The 15324-nt window shown below is 36.1% G+C and overlaps 1 protein-coding gene across 1 annotated transcript; it reads right to left on the reverse strand.

Moving 5' to 3' along the window:
* Nucleotides 1-5181: 5181 nt before the first annotated feature.
* On the reverse strand, nucleotides 5182-14152 carry foxp3b (forkhead box P3b). Its single transcript, XM_057356857.1, has 14 exons — nucleotides 14129-14152; nucleotides 13346-13430; nucleotides 13139-13173; nucleotides 11022-11155; nucleotides 10342-10450; nucleotides 10006-10090; nucleotides 9821-9925; nucleotides 9633-9720; nucleotides 9358-9432; nucleotides 9020-9158; nucleotides 8413-8489; nucleotides 8025-8126; nucleotides 7570-7691; nucleotides 5182-7283 (listed from the first exon to the last, which is right to left on the reverse strand). The coding sequence occupies exons 2-14, from the start codon at nucleotides 13414-13416 to the stop codon at nucleotides 7193-7195; spliced, it is 1233 nt and encodes a 410-aa protein (XP_057212840.1). The 5' UTR covers nucleotides 13417-13430; nucleotides 14129-14152; the 3' UTR covers nucleotides 5182-7192.
* Nucleotides 14153-15324: the final 1172 nt, after the last annotated feature.

Genomic DNA, 15324 nt, shown 5'->3' on the forward strand with positions numbered 1-15324 from the left:
TGAGAATGTGTAAGCTTTATGGTGTATTAGGTTCCTTATACCTTAAATGCAATGCAAGACCTTTTGGATAACACTGTCTGCCAAATGAAAAATGTAAACTATACTGAAGACAGGATTATGAAGTCAATTAAAAGTAATTAAATTAAAGGTATTGCACACTCTGTACACCCGTGTAAAGCTGTTGTGGGACCCATGGTTGAGGTCATTTATCTCCAACTGATATAACAATTTCCGATATCAGAGAACAGGAAAGCAGAATAGGAAAAAGGGTCAGAAAGAGTCAACAAGACCCACCTGTTACCGTTAGCTTCTTTCCATCCTCTCTCTGGCCAATGTTAGCTGCAGATTATATCAGTGAGACAAGCAATTCTGATACTGCTGACATCATCAAGATCACAATTCCTGAGACAATGGAACAATTCAATAATCAAGCTCCAGATTGAGACAGATGCCAAAAGAAACAACAATTTGATTAAAACTAAACACCTGTAGTTAGTTTCTTGGTGAAGAAAAGCACTTTTTCAACAACATTCTGGAAGCAGTTTTTAAAGGAAATACATGGTTTAAACCATCTTGAAACAAAAATTTGACCTAAGGTAACAGAGATAGGAGTTTCTGTTTCTAATAAGACCTCAGCCTCTGATAATCCATACCGGAGGCCTTAGTCCAAATTGATGACTATTACCTCATATCTAATCTAACATGGATTTTGGAGAAGAGTTGCAATACATGACCACACTGTCCAACAGTACTATAAAATGTCTAAATGTTGTGTATTATGCTTGTCATAAGAAAAACGAAAGACACATAACACTCAGACAGACAGTTGAAATGGTACACATAAAGTATAAATGCTCACCTGGTATTAGCACTGATGGAGCAGGTTCATTTTAAGGATTAAATCTTGAGTAGCTTTGCCTTTGTTTTCAGTCTGTCACACTGGCGCTTAACCAGACAGCTGCTAAAGGATTAAAAGAGATCCAGTTTTGTTTCAGAAATATATCTGGCTCAATGATGTTACAAAAAATGATACAGATGATACAAAAAGCAGGATATTCAAACAGGATGAAACAAATAAAAGTTTAAGGTAAAATTTGAGAACTCTGAGACCGCTTTTCAGCTTTTATTAGAAGAATTTGTTGATAATTTGAGAAGTATTTATGTCTATTTTTCATATTTATTCATTTATTTCTCTTGTCCTAGGGATTAGGGATGCAAAAGGACAGTTTTATGTTTATATCGCCTCTTGGTGAAAGTTTGGGAGGTGCACTTTTCTGTAATTGCATTTTTGTTCCATTAATAAGTATTATATATTTAACAAAGAAAAATCATGAAATGAACCAAATTTGTGACCCTGGACCTCAAAACCAGTCTTAAGGGTCAATTTTCCGAATTTGAGATGTGTACATCATCTGAAAACTGAACAAATAAGCTTTCCATTGATGTGTGGTTTGTTAGGATAGGACAATATTTGGAAGAGAAACAAATATTATATGATCTATATCTATACAACTATTGAAAAACTGAGGGTGCAAAAAAATCCAAATATTGAGAAAATCTTTAAAGCTGTCCATTAGAAGTGCTGAAGCAGGCCATTGCTAAGAAGAAACAGGTTTGTTTTAACACTCTCTATTGGTTTACCCCTGTAATGACGTTGTGGAAATTAGATGAACCCGAAAGCTTAAATTCTAAGCTTCACATAGATACGAAACTGGGTAATTCCCAAAGAGCGGGCAGCAGCGAGCGATGTTTGTAGGTGTGTTTCCGTACATTTTTGTTAGCGAGTTTGCTGCATCCTGTCACAAAAATAAAGTTTTGATATAATATATCATTAACAAAATATCCCCATGGAACATGATCTTTACTTAATATCCTGCATGATGATTTTTGGCATAAAAGAAACATAGATAATTTTGACCCGTACAATGTATTGTTAGCCATTTCAAACATACCAGTGCTACTTATGGCTGGTTTTGTGGTCCAGGGTCACATGTATTGGATTGTCCTTATAAAATAATGCTCCATTGGTACTCAACAGTGAGTTTTTGTGACTTTCTTTGTCATCCAGGTTTAAAACATTGACACACTGAGTCTCTCTCTTTCAAACTTTCCTTGCTGACTTCTCACAGAGGATTTCTGAGAAATGAGGGGCTTTTGATAAACCACCCCAAAACGGATGCTATAACTCCCCCCTCTCTCTCTCTCTCTCTCTCTCTCTCTCTCGTCCCGTATGAATGGTGGGATGTCAGAGGATTGGGGGGATGGGTGAATGGGGGGCAGGAGGTGGACCAGCCTCTATTTTTCCACGGGCTTCATCCATCTCAAGCGCATATTTCTGTCAGGTCCTGGGAGATGAGGCTAATTATCCAGCTATTTATCTTCTCGCTCTCTTCATCCTAATCTCTCTATTCCATCCTCTCATTCTCCTCGCTCCTCGCTGTACGTCCATGTATGTTGTGTGTGTGTGACTGCAAATGAATGTGTGCCCTCATGCATGTAAGATGGTTTATAGGAAGGCTGTTGGTATCATGATCTCTGTTTTATAAAACCGTCCCATTTAAAATCCCATCAACAGAAACACAAGTCTAACCGAGTCAAACCCATTTGAAATCCCTGGACCAGAATTAAGCATGACATGTATGCTCTTGTGTTCACATTATCAATTCAAACAAGCTTCTCCTCAATGCTCATCGGTTTCTGGGCGTGCGTACGCATTCAATTAATATCAACGAAAACTGTGTGATTTTCCTATTATAAAGTCTTAACAAACATACAAGATTGTTTCATACCGATTTCAAAACGCGAAACCATCGTGCTCTTTTGTCGTTCAGAATCTTCTCACATCTCCAGACGTCTCTATCCACGAAATTAGATCACAGCAGTTGTTAAGCTAAAAAGAAAAAAATAAGACAGATCCGATTTCCTTTATTTTTTCACTATCCCATTACAGTTCTTCTTTTCCCCCAAAGCTATTTGACTGTTTTATCACGACTTAAAAGTTGTGGAAAGTCCTGAGCTGTCAGGAGGTATCAGAGAGCCGTGGTGCCCCGCGGAGAGATCGTCTCTCTGCGCCGCAAAGATGGAGGCCTGCGCCCTTTCATCCTCTCCTGTAGAAAGACGCTCTTTCATTCCCTCAAAGGCAACACGTCTGACAACATCAAGGTGAGAGAGATTGCAGACGCAGTGCGGGAAATTCTGCTTGCAACTGGGATGCTACAAAGAACAAAGAGATAGTTATCAAATGCATAGGGGTTTGGTTTAATGAATTTATATACTCTATTTAGACACCTGTGTGTGTTTGGGAAGAATAGCACAGCTTGAAATGTAACAAACGTCAATGGCTGACCACGGCCTTTCCTGATGAGAATTTAATGAGGTCTAGCGGAGCCCATTAAAACGTGTCTCTGCTAAATATCATTTTCTCCTTTCAAGGTCATGGAAGTACCAGATAATGTGTCCTCGTGTAATTAAGATTTTAAATTGTGTACAGTCTTCAAATCAATGACTCCTCACGTCTTTAAACAAGAACAAATGAGGTATGCTGTAGTAGACATTAAGCAAGCTATTTAGTGACTTCAATAAATGAAATACATCAAAAGAGACTTGGGTTTAAATCAGTTGTTTTGAACTAAAGGAAGGTTGTTCACATAAAACTCACTTTGTCAGTCTGATGAGGACGTTTTTTCTTGCACTTTGAACGGATTTCATTTTGTTTTGGTAAAGGAAATCATTTTTTAAAAGGCATTAAAACCCCCTGGTGTTTTAAAAATGACAAATAGTTACATTACCTTACATGATTAAGAACACAGCTATAGAATACTGAGAAAAGGGGTGTGAAAATTGTATTTAAATGTGTATGGACTAGGGCTGACACGACATCAGATTTTTATGGTTATTGTGGCCAGAGAATTCACGGTGATATTGTGTTATTGTGGGCGAGAAATCATTTTATTTTTTATTTATTTTATTTTACTTTTGTTTATTTTGTGTTTTCTCTTCTTTGGCCAACAAACCACACTTAAAATTCAAGTGTGAGGATTAGAGAGAGTGCTTACCATTGTGGCTCTTTATCAAAACTTTAAACGGCTGCTGAATTATTTACTACATTATCATATGTGTAGAATTAACACCACATCAATAATCATGGTTTTTAATATCATGGTTATTGTACATATACGGCTATGTTGTGACACCCCTAGCATGGACATCTCAATTACATAACTGACTTTAAAGGAGTAGTTCACTTTCAAAATGAAAATTCTGTCATCATTTATTCACTCTCTTGTCATTTCAAACCTTTCTTTCTTCCGCAGAACACAAAAGAAGATATTTTGAAGAAAGTTATTAACAGACCCCCATTCACTTGCATTGGTTACAATAGAAGTGAATGGGGGGCTGTGCTGTTCTGTTACCAACATTTTTCAAAATATCTTCATGTCATGTCGGTCATGTAAATGATGACAGAATTTTCATTTTGAAGGCAAAGTACTCCTTTAATTGCATAAGAGACCAAATATCTTTCCAAAACATTACATATTTTCCTTATCATGAAGCTATTTTGAAGACAGATTGCTCAGACAGACAGGCCAAGGGTTAAGCTTGACCTTCTGATCTCATAATACCACAGACAATGCATTTTTTTCATGATTGCAATGCATTAAAAAAGAAACATCCTGCAAACACGAACAATTATATTTTATAGTGCAGCTGCTTGTGTGAGGTGGTATGGGTGCTGGGTGATTTACTGCTCATTTCTGTGGTGTGGCATGTTGAAGGGCTGTCATTTTTGCTGTTTCTTATCTCTGTTCCAGCCTGTCAAACATACCAGCCCGCTGGCTCTTAAGCGTTTGCATGTCTCCGAGATATAAAATTGTCAGGGAGAGACAAGGCAGAGATTTTAACAAACCTGGAGGCCCAATTCTGTGCTTCGTCTGTCTGTCTTATCAAAGAACAATGGTTAATAAAGAGGGAAATATTCACCTTTGTTCTTGATGACTATACAAATTCATGATTCGCTTTCTGCTCATTTCATATGCAACTACCGCATTATTATTTTTCATCCGATCATAAAGTTATAAATCTTAATGCAAATTATATTGAGGTCTGTTTTTTCAAGGCAATAATTTGAAACCAAATTAGGAATACATTTTATTCAAACATTTAAGAATAACTTTTTGCTATGACACTTTTTTCTGACACACACCTATGGAGTAAGAGAGAAAACGTTAAAAAATGTACACTGTCCACTAATGCGCAATGATTCAGTGGCAGTAAACCACTGTCCCTGAAGGACATACCATGTTTTATTTCCGCTGCATGGCAGGTTCAGGTAATGAAAACACAGCAGTCATATAACACTGGATACAGGAGCTGAGACACCTGTTTGGTGCAGAAAGTCAACAGGGGAGGAAGAACAGATAATAAGCACCTGTCAGAATCTTTGAGGCTGTCCAGAAGCCAATATAATGAGATGTGTTGTCTGAAGAAAATGCTCCGAGTGTAATTAGGGTCCAGCTATGAGCTCTACCCCGAGGGTGTCAACCGCCTATTCTTTAGGATATATCTGCGGGCTCAAAGCCACGGAAACAATAAAACAGCAAGAGTGTTGGATGTGTGTTGATATGTTTTGTCACAACCATGTTGAACCAAAACAATTATCAGCAGCCGAGAGGAGTCCTGCAACAGCAGCTTGGAAAATAAAGTAATAAAATAAGAGGAACGTTATTTTAAACAATACTGACAAACAACATTCTTATCTCCTATAAGAGAAAAATCACAAATGACTCCTTTTAATTTCTCAATTAATTCTCCAAGATATCAATGAGAATTAATGAAGAGTAAATGGAAACTTTATGTCTCTTATGGGGAAAAAAACAAAACAAACACACAAATGTCTCCATAAAAGATTGAGAAAAGATTTTAACAATGTCAACATTATTATATATTATATATACAATTTCACTTTGAACTCAAACATTTCTCATCCAATTCAACCTAATCCAGATTATTTTGCATATACAATCTACATTCATTTTACAACTCCAGGTACAGTAAACCATACACACGCACTGTATTACAAGGGCTGAAATCAATACAATTGCTCACAGCTGCCATAGTTCTCAAATTTGTTCTGTTCGAATATACTAATGCTTTTAACTTTTTCTGATTGTGTAAGAGGCTCACAAAGACCAACGCAGTTCAACATTTTAGGTAAAATAGTTCTTTAAATTAAAAAAATTCTTATTTGAAGAAGTGTCAAACCAATACTGGTTTTCTTTAGGATGCAATGCCACAATCACTGCCATTGTGGGTATAGTGACACTGATATGTGAAGCTGAACAAAAGCCTGGGGCAGCAGAGGACACAAAAGCACATGCTGAAGGATCATGAGGGATGGATGCGTTCCCATCAAGCTGGAAGACAAAGCAGAGAAGCACACAGGGGAACAGATGCAGCGGATTTATTCACTCTCCTCTCAACTGCAGCGCAGTCACGCATGTGTGTGTGTGTGTGTGTGTGTGTGTGTGTGTGTGTGTGTGTGTGTGTGTGTGTGTGCGGAGTAAAAAGCTGAAAACAAATCAAAACTGAAAACAAAGAGTCCATTTTCACATCTGAGAAAAAACAAGACACAGAATAAATCTAAAAGATGATGATATTGTGGGATTTCAAGTGAGTCACTTACTGCTGTATAAGCATCATCAGTATGATGTGAAACTCATGAAATGCCAACATGAAAAAATAAATGTCTTTGTCTTCTCACTCCAGGATGCTTTTTTGTCCTCGACTGCACTGTTACTGAATTACCACACCCCAAATATATTCTCACACAGGCACATTCACTGATACACACACAGATGCCCTCTTCTGGTATATATCACTGCTACAATACTATATTTCCTTTTTAAACATTTTAATAAATTGAGTTTATATAAAACAGGATTATTTAAATTACTGTCTATGAAAAACAAAATGTCTGCATAAATAATTACACTGCAATAATTGTTTAGAAATTGGTAAGATAATAAATGAACAACATATTTTATAGGACAGACTTACAAATAGATTGACAAGAACAGTTTGGTTAAAAAACAAATATGAACATAGCTATCTTTTGTCTAAATACTTAAATGCAAACGTAACGACTCTTCACCTTTAAAAAGCGGATAACAGTTTAAACTGCAAACTGGAAATATCACTGAGAATCTGCGGCTGTCATTGATAAATCTGAGGGATCATGGGATGGAGAATGAAGGAAGGGTGTCAGCCATTTCAAAGTATAATCCCTGTTTAACACGAGACTTCATTCATTAACTTTAACTTTGTTCTAGAAGGTCTTCTGGTCTACATTTGAAATAATAAATTAAAAGGAATAAAAAATCAGAGAATCAAATCATCATAAGAATTTCTCCTGTTCTTATTCCAATAGATGCACCAAAACAAAGATTCTCAGGTAGCCCATTTCAAAACAGTGAATTTGTTTTGAATTTTGCTTTAAATTATGCCTCGGTTGGTCATCTTGAATCTCACTTCATGTATTGTTGATTTAAAGATGAAAGAACATAAGATGACCTGTTGATTTTCTGCCCCTTTCTCTTCTGAAACTCTTTCTCATCTACTGTCCAAACTGCCCCTGTCCTTCCGTCCACCCTCACAAAGCATTTATGAAGACTGAGATTGTGTCGCACAGCATTCTAGGAAAATTGGTACAAAACACAAAAGATCGTTTTATATAGATATAGGATTTTGTGAAATATTAGCGTTTTAATATTCAGCATGACATGGTCGTATCAATACTGCCACCAAGTGGACAAAAATGGAATGTCCCAAAGTTTCATGCTTTTCAACCAATTTCTTAGACCTTTTTATCTTTAAACATGCTCAATATTAGAACTTTAAACAGACCACTTAACATGTCATCAAAAACACAAGTAAACTTACACAATAACTCACAATAATATATAGAAGTAAAAATGGATTTCAATGCTGTTATTACATTTAGCCTTACTAAACTGCATATTCAGTACCTTCCATGTTGGGACGTTATAACGGAAGAAAAAGAACATTCGGGTGAACCAGTTGTATATCTCATTGAGCGTCCGCTCTTTTTCTGGGGCTTCCAGTATTGACTGCAGGAATTAATGATAGACAGTAAAGGATGGAAAAAATTCACATTTCAATGTGTTTAAATGCCACATTAAAATTGACTAAAGCCACAGACAGGCTACAGAATCTCATTAAAATTAAGATGAATATATGAATTATAATATATGAATATATATAATAGGAATTAATGCTAAATAGTACACAGCAAAAACATTCTCGATAGATCATTGGAGTTCTACCACATTTTAAAATGTATTTAAATTAAAATGAATTATAAATGGCACATAAGGGCAGACACGATCCACTAACCCATCTGATTAGGAAAGCGTACGTATATGGAGGTCGTACATTGGCATATTTGTAGTATTCGACACTGCTAACAAAATCTGCAAAGCAGAAGAGTGGAATCAGTTCATTACACAACAATTCTTGGAAATTGACCACAAACAGTAATTTGTGCCTTGTAGCACATGCCTGAGTGTAAAATGAGCTGTGTGTCACAACTAGTCAGTCATTTTCAATGAACTACTTGCGTAATACCTGCACATGCAAAATCAAGATGTTAAAACAGAACTTATGAGCAAGAACACCAGCTGAGACCACGTGAACTACTTTTGGACAAAATTGAGCAGCCGTTGTGGTCTACAGGCATGCCTGTTTTACAACTTCAACTGTAACAGTAACTCCAACTTTTTACTGTCTGGCCAACAACAACAAGAGAAAATCATCAAGTAGAAAAGGGGTGTGGCTCAATATGAAAATAGAATAACTTTTACTCATGCATATGAATTACCAATTCAATCATCTACATTTTATTTGTAGGTCTCTGTGGTCATGTTCAATAAATGTTTCATTTTCAGTGTGTGTGTTTAGGGGCACTGTGGGGTGTGTATATTGGATTTTTAGCAGGTTTTACCTGGCAGCAGGTGTGGTGGGGGTGTGTGCCAGTGTCCCTGTCGTACTGGTGCTTCATTAGCTTTCTCTGTCCTGCCATCTGGCTTGCCCAATGGGGGAAAATTAGGAGCCAACGGCTTCCACAAACCTGAAGTTCCTCCCTGATAGAGAACACACACGTTACATCACTGTAAAAATCATTCACAATTAGGGTTTTAATGTCACAATTCGCATCGGCACTTAGTTTAACCCACGTCTAATGAAATCACATAAAGGAAATGTCCTCTGTGAGAGTTTTTAGTGAATGCCCCCACGAAAATTCTAGCAGGCGCCATAAAAATGTATTCAGAAGAGTCTCACGGTGTGCGTTGAGATATTCTCAAACAGCCGAAGGTGGAGCTGCATGGCGAGTAGTCTCTGCTTCTCCTGAATGAGCTGAAAGAGAATAGCATAAGCACGCAAGAACCTGTGAGTTTCTCAAGCCACGTGTGAGGTTTATATTCTTCCTTGATGATTCAAAACTATTGAAACCATAAACCACTTTCTTATGACTAATGATGAGCGATGATGTTCAGACAGTGACATATGTGCACTTTTTTGTGTTAAACTAGATCAGTGACGTCTACTGTCGGTACCTGATTCTCCATGTGACGCACCAGGTCTTGCTGAACTCGCCACTGAGCCATAGTTCTCTCCCCTGTTTTGTGGTCTCGGTTTAGGTGTCTAGACCAGTTTAAAGAGTCATTAGATATATGGACTTTACAATAGGAAGAAGGATTGCTGAATGGGTGTTTCCTGTTTATTGGCCTAAGTACAAACTTACCTAAGAAATAGAGAATACCCTGCAAAGACTTCATCACAGCCAGGCCAACGGCATTGTCCGTTTACAAAAAGAGAGCTAGAACTCTCCATCTCTGTTTGGACGAGGCTGAGGGAAATCCCATAGAGGTCTTAGGTTGTTGTGATGAAAATAATGGAATGTTTCTGCAGCAGTACAGAGATTCTCACCTGGATGGAACAGCTTGGATGGAAATCTGTGCACTGTGACTCGTGTCTTTTCTTCTGCTCATTGCTGTTTGGTTGCTCTCATTTGCTAAAAAATGAACATTTTTGAGTACTTTGCGAGATAATCCTTATAGAATGTTACAACTACAAGACAATGCTTGTAACATTGGAAAACATCGTATCAGCCTAATGGAGAGTTTGAAAAAAAAGTCTTTTTATTCTCATTTTTAGCCACTTCAGGTTGATACCATTGTTGCTCGACAGAGCATGCAAATTTACAGAATATAAAGCAAAGTAATGGAAAAAATGTAGGTTTGAATAATTCATTGGAGCACAAACCCTGAAGCAGGAAAGCTGTAGAGCGGAGAACTGACGGTCTGATCTGACCGACTCGAGAATTCTGAAACACAAGCTGCAAAAACTGCATCCGTTCTTCATCACCAGCTCCCTGGGCAACCACACAAACACACACAGAATCGTGTCAGCACACTCTCCACAATGGCTATCCATTATCTGAGAGCTACTTTCAGCTCAGCGTTAAAATCTCGGTGGCTTACCTGGTGTAATAGAGCATGTTTAAAGAGGAGCTGTTTGAAAGAGAACTACGGTCTTGCGGAATGATACTAGTGGTTCTCAAATGGGCGTCACGCTCCATCAAACTCTACAGTATTTTGACCCAATTTTGGCTGGTTAATACAATGCAACGCAAAACAATATTGAACCCAGTGTTTGTTTAATGGTAAAGTTGTTTATGCACTTTGTTAAATTTAATAACAATAAATAAAATGTTAACAGCTTTGCTTCTTGTTGAGCAAGTACAGTTCGTGGTAAGCGCTGTAAATATTTTCAGTGTTTGATTTTAAAATATTTTGTTTACTGTTGTATGGAACATTATTTGGTGTGAAATCTGGGTCCTAAAACAAAACTATTGAAAAACAATTACATGCAAACAGCAATGTATTCTTATACAAGACATGCTCGATAATTTATGCCAAATGAAGTGAATTCATTAACTGTACCTCAGAAGAACAATGACCATCACATGGGAGTGAAGAACAGTTGTTTAAGCGAGGAGGAGATGCATCACGTTCTTCTTTCAAAGTTGGCTGATGTTCATATTCTCTCCCACTCTCTCTCTCAGACTGAGGCATCCCTGAAGCACAGAATTCCACAATTCTGTTTGTGTTCAGTCATTTCCCAGTATTTCCCAGTCATTCTCAACTGATGGACCGAAACCCCAAAATGAGACGCTGGTCTGTTCTAACACTGTTAATAGTATGCTAAAAATAATATGAAAATAATAGTGCCTCTAACTATCCGACCTACCAGAGCAAAGAAAGAGAGGAAAACACACTTTACAGATTTTGTTTTTTACCAAGGTTGTGCGTCTAATCTAAGCACAAAGTCAATTGATCTGTAACTTGGTAGAAGCAACCGAATGCCAACGTTGACAGGTTTTGTGCTGTTTTCCTCAATAACCATGCACCATAGGCATACAACCCATACGTCGTACAATGCAGTTTCACTTGCAATGAGAATAAACATGGTTTATGCCAACCACAAAGTGCTATGTGTGGTGAATTTTCGGCGGCTGAAACATTAAATCATCAAGGTTTAAGTTGCAAATGATGCCCCAATATGGGTCCCGAAGAGAAATCGAGAACCAATGTAATAGAAAACAGAGAAGGTCAAATATGATGGGATCTTATAAATAATATCAAGGTATATTAAAAAGTGTGAATAATATAAAATTGTATTCAAATGGGGTAAATCAGGTATGCGTGGATGGAAACGTGTTTCTGTTTCACCCACGTTATAAGACTGCTTACCTTTACACATTGGCAAATGCTTTTATTCAAAGCAACACACAGTTCGTAAAGTGCATTCAAACTTGACATTATTGTTTTTTATCAGAATGTGCATTCTCTTGAATCATTATAACAAAATCATAACTTCCGACAAACTAACCCTTTTCTAAGCCTAAACTTTTTTGCCTCAGAAAAGCTCAAAAGGTGCGTGACATCTGTCTATCTAAACAAGACACAAACCTCTCCCACCTCTCAGGAAACCGCACACACACACTTTGCATTTTGCAAAAACATGCACGAAAAAAGCAACCCAGGATATGGGATATAAGATATGCGATAGAATGTGGTTGACAGTTTTATTGAACCTGAGATGAGATCAGAGCATCTATAACAATTAACGCTTTTGATGCCGTTTTTATTCACATTAATGAACAAACATCGAATGCTAGGAAACGATCAAAGCTGTCAATGAAAAATCTCAATTTATTTGCTTCAAAACAAACAGATAAAAAAACAATGATCTATACGTATTCTTAGTCATTTGCTTTTCCAGAAAATTTGCAGTATGTCACTTCATATTTCATTTTGATTTCGGGTTCAAACCACACAGTAATGGAATATTACTCACTGTATTAGTTGCTTGAGATTTTCCTCTTTACACATGATTGAAAGTTATAGGATTTATTGACAAAATCTAAGTGAAACTACATATAATCGATATCTCGACCACATGAAACAAGCTGAAAAATGGAACACTCTAAAAATCGCTAAGATTTAAAGGCAATATGTGAAACAATTTATGAGAAATAGTAAAATGATTCATAGTGACCATAACTTTATCTCTTTTATCCTCCCACTCACTATATATAGGGCAGGCATGCAGTAAACAAAAGCCTTTGCAGTAAACGTTATATGCGTATTGCATATTATAATGATTTTTCTATCAATATGGTATAACAATATATGAAGAAATATAGAATCAGATAAGCAAAGCAGATAAAATAACTGATCAGTTGAACGGTTTTATGACTTGAGATTCTTTTGAAAATGTAGAATTCTTTTAAAATGCAAATATTTCAAATTTAAAAATCTATATTGTACGTCAAGTTTACAATTCAGTCATCCATTCATAATACATGAAACAATGTATTATCATAATCAACATGTAGATGAGATGATCTGGATATTGAAACTTATTAACAATTTTCATCATACAAAGCAGTCTAATGTTCATGTAAGGCCTTGGGGGTATTAGGAAACTGACAAGCATATATGAAATCAAACACGCTTCAGAGACAATGATGTAAATATTTACAAGGGTTCTTTACCTTGCGTCTTTGTAGTCAGCCGTTTTCTTCCTGTGCTGTTCTGGTTAAAAACGAGAGTGAAATAATCTTTTTAAGGTAATATGTCTGTAAAACCCAAGCCAGAGATTAAATATGTCATCAAAGCACAACATGCAACGTTAGCTTCATTCAGTCATGGAAAAGCTGATAGATCATGTGTGCATAAATGATAGAGACAATCAAACACACCGTCTGCAGGGGCTGATCACAAGTGCAGGAAAGCCAAGTTTTGTTGTTCCAGCTAAAGCTAGACAAGTCATCTTGCTTCCGTAAACTATTTTGGGTAGTGTTACAAAGGGACAATATTTAAATCACAGTATTTACGGTCAAAACGATGTTCATGTACACTGATTTTTATGACCCTAAGATTTGGAAATTGCATGTATTTTATGTTAATTAGTTATGTAAACTCAGTATTTGAAGTAGCAGAAGCAAATCATAGGCCATTGTTTTACTTTAGTAATTTTTGTAACTGGAACTTTTGGCGCAACCTTTGTCACATTTTGGTAGAATATATTATACACACTTTGTCATATTATGATGGTATAATACCTGTTCTAAACACAAAAGAAAAATGCCTCTTTTTATGCTTCTCATTTAATTACATTTGTCCTTTATAATTACACAAAGTTTTTTTTTATAAAAGTTTTTTCATAAATTAGATACATTCATTCATCAAACTACGGTCAATCAGACATTTTTTTAATAAAACAAACAACAAACATAGAATGAAAAAAGCAAAAATAAATCGAATGTGTTTTAACCTCTCCCTCAAATTGGAATCAAATACACACAAAACATCTATTGTTATTATCTAGCCAGCAGAAGCAAGTTAAGTAAAGTGTATCAAAACCACTCCAGAAACATGAGCAATAACTGAAAACCTCAACGAATCAGATTATTTATTATTTAGATTATTATATAGAAATTATTTGTATTCACACGTTTTAGCAGAAAGTTCAATGTACTCACCTGTAGATGCCACCTCTCCCACACTCGCACAATGCGTCACTGCAAGTACTCAATATCCAGCTCTTATACTCAGAAAATACTCTGTCATCACAAAAGGTTGAGATGTTCCACAAACAACGCACACATTCCAACACATGACAGATAGCAACACAGTAACATTTATAAACCACATTCAGTTAGAAAAAGATAATTTCATACAACTTTTGATGGTCACTAATTTGATATCAGCTCAGTATGTTAAGTAATAAATAAAACCTATAGGTCCGCATGCCATTACTAACCTGAACAGTATGACACATTTACAATTTCTGAGAGAAATCATCTATGCATTTTCAATTAAAAGTTAATTTACATAAAGTATTTATGTGTGCAAATATGAGTACTGGAGAAATCAACAACAATGTACAATGATGGGTATAAGAGCAATACGTTTTATGACATTTTATATGAAACCCAGTGGGCTATGTGCACCGACATGTTGCATGCTGGTGCTTGTGTGCAGCTGAGGTCCAAAGACGGCTTGGATGATTTTGGACCCAACTCCACTTTTATCTCCCTGTCACTTCTATCTGCTGTTTAAACATTATGTGACCCTGCTTGTGAAAACCCAGACATTTTTCGGTGACTTACTGTTTTCTACATAAACTTGTTTTACATAATGTAAAGTTGCACAATGTACATTTAATGCATAATGTATATAGTTTTAATAATGTCAAGTATTAAAAATATAATCTAATATATATTTTTATCAGATACAAATATATTGATATACTGACTAAGGCAATGTCAAAGACTGAAATCCTGTTAAAGAAGCATACTAGAATAATGTGCAAAATGATAAGACGTTTCAAAAAAATTCATTTAATTGTTTGAAATAATTAATTGTAGTATTAAAAAGGAAACTTTGAGTACTGTATCTCAAAATCTTTCATACATTCTATCATTTACAGTGATAAAAATACAATTTCTATTTTTGACATTTTTTGGGCTATGCCCATTTTTATACACCCTATCTGTTAAATAGGATTTTAAAATTGTACAGACAAGCCACATTTGACATACATAGGCTCTGCATATATCAATGAACGATCCTTAGAATCCTTTTTACTATGCAAAATCGATAGAGACCAACATTACTTTTTACATTAAAATACAGAAATAAAAATAAATTCGGATTAAATGAACCTAACCCATAT

Source organism: Triplophysa rosa, linkage group LG17 (genome assembly GCF_024868665.1).
Source record: "Triplophysa rosa linkage group LG17, Trosa_1v2, whole genome shotgun sequence".
NCBI classification, from domain to species: Eukaryota; Metazoa; Chordata; class Actinopteri; order Cypriniformes; family Nemacheilidae; genus Triplophysa; species Triplophysa rosa.

Bases quoted from the DNA above. Each gene is read 5' to 3' on its own strand.
- foxp3b (XM_057356857.1), bottom strand. From the start codon at position 13,416: ATGACTTGTCTAGCTTTAGCTGGAACAACAAAACTTGGCTTTCCTGCA. The intron at 10,091-10,341 runs GTTTGTGCTCCA...TTCATTTTTTAG, and splicing joins TACAGCTTTCCTGCTTCAGG to CAAATGAGAGCAACCAAACA. The intron at 7,284-7,569 runs GTCATCTTATGT...CGTGTTAAACAG, and splicing joins AAGGGGCAGAAAATCAACAG to GGATTATACTTTGAAATGGC.